The sequence below is a fragment of the Trypanosoma theileri genome, assembly GCF_002087225.1.
Source record: "Trypanosoma theileri isolate Edinburgh chromosome Unknown TM35_Tth_20_V1, whole genome shotgun sequence".
Taxonomy (NCBI): Eukaryota; Euglenozoa; class Kinetoplastea; order Trypanosomatida; family Trypanosomatidae; genus Trypanosoma; species Trypanosoma theileri.
In genome coordinates, this window is record NW_021639862.1 from 131,448 (window position 1) to 136,603 (window position 5,156).

General features: G+C 41.7%; 1 protein-coding gene across 1 annotated transcript; it reads right to left on the reverse strand.

Annotated features, from left to right (window-relative positions):
* Positions 1-122: 122 nt before the first annotated feature.
* Positions 123-4,124, reverse strand: TM35_000201470 (uncharacterized protein; the record flags this gene model as incomplete). Its single annotated transcript, XM_029026832.1, has 1 exon — positions 123-4,124. The coding sequence occupies one exon, from the start codon at positions 4,122-4,124 to the stop codon at positions 123-125; it is 4,002 nt and encodes a 1,333-aa protein (XP_028881804.1).
* Between the last annotated feature and the right edge of the window lie 1,032 nt (positions 4,125-5,156).

The following is a 5,156-nucleotide window of genomic DNA, read 5'->3' on the forward strand; positions in this document are numbered from 1 at the left end:
TTTTTTTTTTTTTTTTTCTTTCTTGCCCTTCTCATATCCTTTTCTTTCTTCTTCCTCTTCTTCCTGTTGTTGATTTCTTTTTCGATTTCCTGATTTCCTTCAATCGTTATGTATTCTTTTCCTCACAATGCCAGCTGCTGTTCCTGCAGCCACCGCCTAATATCACCTTGAGTGGCGTCTGAGCCTAATGCCAAGGCGTCCACGTGATGATTACGTGGACGGCGTGGTTGCGGTGATACTGCATGTCGTTTCTGTTCACGATGATGATTTCGTCGTCGTCCTTTTTCTTCTTCTCTTTCATCATCTTCTTCATATTCTTCTTCTTCTTCTTGTTGTTGTTGTTGTTGTTGAAATCGACTCTTAGTGGGGTCTTGAAGGATACTATACTGCTGTGGGGATTTAATGTATGATTCCAACATCTCTGTACGTGCCAGCATACTCTGTAGTAATTCAATAATCTGCTTTGATTCACCACCAGTGGGAATAGCAGCAGGAGTATAAGAAGAAGAATAATATAAAGGATGTGTAGTTCGTTGTTGCGGGTTTAATGATTCTTTATACTGCGCTTCGCGATCAAGAATCCATGCAGACGCAGATCGTAAATCCATCACTTCATGATTGAGTTGTTGTGCCTTCTGTTCAAGGGCTACTTTAATTTGACGCAACAACACTGCACGTTCACGATCGTGTCGTTTATGGCAATCCTTCATATCCCGCAGCCATACTTCACGGGCCCGCCTCATGCGGTTTTGTTGTATACGTAACTGATCTTTTCTTTCTTTTAGTAATAACTTGGCACGACGCAGTCGATCTTCGAAAACAAGATCTTTTTGAGGAACTACATTCGTTGTTGTTGTTGGGTTATCTATTAGTCGTTCTTGTGTTGGTCCATCCTGGCGTTCGTTCAACTGAGGAGTGGGAAATGTGTTGGCGGTATCAAGCCAAGAGAATTGATGTGTTGGACTCGGACGGGCGCTACTCCATAGACTATTCACAGGGGCAATAGTAGAGAAGGTTCGATTAAGCACAGGTGTAGAGAAACTACATGATTGTGGTTGTGGTAGTTGTGTGGATTGAGGTTGTAGTTGACTGAAATGTGGAGTACAAACTTGTTCCTGACGATTTGAAATCATCCCTGGAATTGTTGTTGCTGCTGTTGTTGTTGTAGGAACAGGAGGTGGACGTTGCCAAACAGTCGCTGTGGGTGAAGAAACAACTTTTGCATTTACAGTTGATGTGGTTCTTCGTTGAGCTTCATCGAGTTTTTGTTGAAGTTCCAACTCTGCACGTTGTAGAGTTTCTTGCAGAATATCAATACGTGCCTGTAAACGCAGTCTTAACTCGTCCTCACGTCTTTTCGCTTCTTCTATTGTTACCGTATTCACATTCGGTAATAAAGTCTTTTGGGGTTTCTCTGTTCCTACTGCTGCTGATGATGATTTATCCTTATTCGCCGTAGTAGTATTAGTAGTATTAGTAGTATTAGGAGGAGGAGGAGATGATATTGGTAATGGCAATGGATATTTTGCGCGTGCCTTCGCTTCTGCCTCTGCATTGATGTTAGCAGAAAGATTTGATAATCGTTTTTGTTCTTGTTCCGCCAGTGTCTCACGGTACTTTGTGAGTTCAGCTCGAATCTCTTCCATTCGTTTAGCACGATATGCATCAATGGCCTCTTTCACTTCCTTTTCCAATGTAGCCCCTAATTCTTCGAGTTGTTGCTCACGCTTCGTCTTCTTTCCATCCTTTCCAGTACTACTGCAATTACTACTACTACTACCAACACCAGGAGTACCAACATTGGTGGGTTTTTGCTGTTCCTTTTCACCTTTCGTCGATACTGATGATAATGATGTTGGTGTGGTTACGACTCCGGTCTTAGATGAGAAGGAATCCTGTGCTGGTGAAGTCTGTGTGGGAGCGGGATGTTCACTAAGCCACGCCTTCTGTTGCTCTTGCACTAAAGCTGAATACTCAGGAGATTCACGTGGATCAAATATATTACGATCACGAAGTGCCTTTGTGTGTTCATTGCGAATACGCATCATTGTTTGATCGTGCTTTGCATCCAGCTGACGAGAAGCCACTTCAAAACGACGTTGTTCCTGTATAATACTGGGTGATGGACGAACCTGACTATTACTCTTCCCACTATTTCCAGCATTAACACTGTTATTATTGTTATTATTATTATTATTCTCAGTGTTAACTGATGGTGTGGTTGGGGTTGGGGTTTTTGTAGGTGTAGGTGTAGGTGTTGGTTTAACACTATTAGCTTCTGCTTGTTTAGTTGTCACTATTCGACGTGTTTCCTCCTCATATTTGGCAATTTTCTCATTTAATGCCTTTCGTAATCGTGCCTCTTCTGCTTCCACAAGTGACGCTTGTTCCTTCTGCTTAGCCAATTTATCGGCAGGTGTACTTTCCATTTCTGCTCGCTTTGCCGCTTCTTTTGCACGTATCTTTTCATCCTTTGATGCCTGTAGTTTCTCTACTCTAGCGGTATAATCACGGCGTAGTGTTTCCAGGGATGTGGTCGCCTCAGAAGCTGCCTTTTCTACAGCCGCCTCATACGCCTTTTGGGCTTCTTCCACAGACTTTGATGTACTATTATTATTATTATTAATAGTAGTACTAGTACTAGTACTAGTAGTAGTTGCTTCTTTTCGTTTCGCCGCAAGTTCCTCTATACGTTTTAACCGTGCTGTATTAAGTTCCTTTTCAAAGTTCTCCACGCTTACAGTTTTCTTTCGTTCTGAAATCTTGCTTTGAACCTCAAGGTCTTTCGCATAGCCATTGGTTAACTTTTCTTTTTCATTTTTTAGAGTAGCTGCTGACATCTCACGTTTTTTTGCTAAGCTCTCGTTATGATTTCTCTGCAATTTCTCCTTTGCCTCCGCTATAGCCTGATTCAATTTATTCTCCAATGTACTTTTCTGTTGTTGCAGTTTATTCCGAAGTGAAGTTACCCGCTCATTTGTTTCTTCATATTGCCGTTCTAATGCCCTCTGCTTTGTTTGCAATTCTGTCTGTGAATTCTGTTCTCCCCGTTGCTGTTGTTGTTCTTCTATAGTGAGTTTACGTTCATTCTCCAATTTGGCCTTCTCTAAAGCTGCGGCTGTTATTTCACTCTCATCATTTAATTCCTTCTCATAACGTAATCGCATAGCACGTCGACGTGCCTCTATTTCGTCATTAACACGTTGACGAATATGGGCTTCCAGATCTTTTGCACCATCAACCGTCTTTGTTTGTTTACCAAGTCCAATATTTAATCCACCAAACGTAGGGCTGCTAATAATACCACTCCCCATACCACCACCAGTACTACTATTATGAATCATGTTGTTGCTATTATTGTTGGTGGTGTTGATGTTCGTAGTGTTGCTACTATTTCCTCCACCAAGATTAAACCGGGTGAGTGCACGATCTGTTTTCGCAGTGGGGGATGTGAACAAATCACTCACATCTGGTTGAATACGCTGTGTGGCTGCTGGTGTTCCTAATGCCCCTAATCGTCCCAATCGCACGGTAGGTGTTGGTTGTCCTAATGCATTCCCTCTTTGTAAAGAGAGTGGTGCCTTTGACAGACTCGATGGTGCTGCGATGGTGGTGGTGGTGTTTATATTCTTTCCCGCCCACTTTGGCGACTCCACATTTCCCGCCGCTCCCTTTTCTAATCGTCTTCCCTCTCCACTCCCTGTTGTGGTGATGCTTGATGACGCTGTGGAGGAGGCGGTTGTTGTTTTACTCTTCTTTTCCTTTCCCTTTCCCTCTTCCCTCATGCCTGCGGGCCTCCCGCGAGCGGCCTCCACGCGCTGCTTGAAGACCTCATCCATCGGGTGGTCCCAGCTGCTGTCGCCGGTGTGGAAGTTGAAGTAATACACTTCGCCCTCCCCCGTCCGGCAGGCCCGCCACTCCGGCGGCAGCGGCGTCATGAGGCCCTCGCGCGCAATTCCCAGCAGCTGCGGCTCCCGCTGCACGTCGATGCCGAGCCACTCCGCGTACTCCTCCACCTCCTCGCGGGTCGGCTCCACGTTCGGGTCGCACATGTCCGGCAGCACCACAGAGACACTGCCGTCCTCGCCGTGGAAGACATCGCCGGGTTTGGGCACAACCGTCATTTAAGAGAAATGGAGAGAGAGAGGAGGAAGGGGGGTGGGGGAACTTACCGTGGATAGAGCAGTATTACTAGACCTACTCTCACTATGTATATATATATATATATGTATATATGTATATATATCAATATATACTACTATTATTGGTGTACGGGCTGCTGCTGCTGCTGTTGTTGTTGTTGCTTTGGTGGCTGTGGTTCGTATTACTTGTAATGGCAGCAGACAGTCTGTTGTAGAGATAAGAAGAAGAAAAGGGAAAGAGAAGAAATGAGGAGTAGTCAAAAGGGAAAAGAAACAAAAAAAAAGTGGGGGGAAATCCATTGGGTGTGACTCATTAGAGTTTATGTACAAAAGGTTGGGAATACACAGAAAAATATAGAAGAATAAATACATATATATTCCTATCCATAAATAAATATACTTGTATACATATATATTTATTTATGGATACAACTTTTTTACCGTAATATATATATATATATATATATATTTTAATCCGTACGTATGCATGTATGTATTCGTATTTCTTTTTTCCCTTTTCTCTTATCCATAGTTTTCAAATCACTTTATTAATATAATCCAAGGAACAGCCAATCACATCATAGGAACAAGTAAAAAAAAAAACACTAACAGTTCTTTTGATGAAAGGGAGTCTTGGAGAAAATACTTTGAAAGTACAAAACAATCAAAAGAAAAAACATTTAAAAACCACAACACAATAAAAGAAAAACATTATAATAATAAAAATTATACAAATCCAGGCAGAGTCAAATGCATGAATTGTACAGAAAGAAGAAGAAATAAAAAGAGAAAAAAAAAAAAAAATGCTCTACATTGAGAACTGACTAATGAAAAAAGAAAAAAAAAAAAAAAAAACTTCCTGGAAATAGAGAATGATAACAAAAATGAAAGATATTCTGAACATACGTGATTCACTTATTTGTGTTTGGTGTGGTTTAAATTGGTTAAAGTATATATATATATATGTATATGTGTGTATATTCTCACTCTTCTAGTGATTACTGTTGGTGTTTT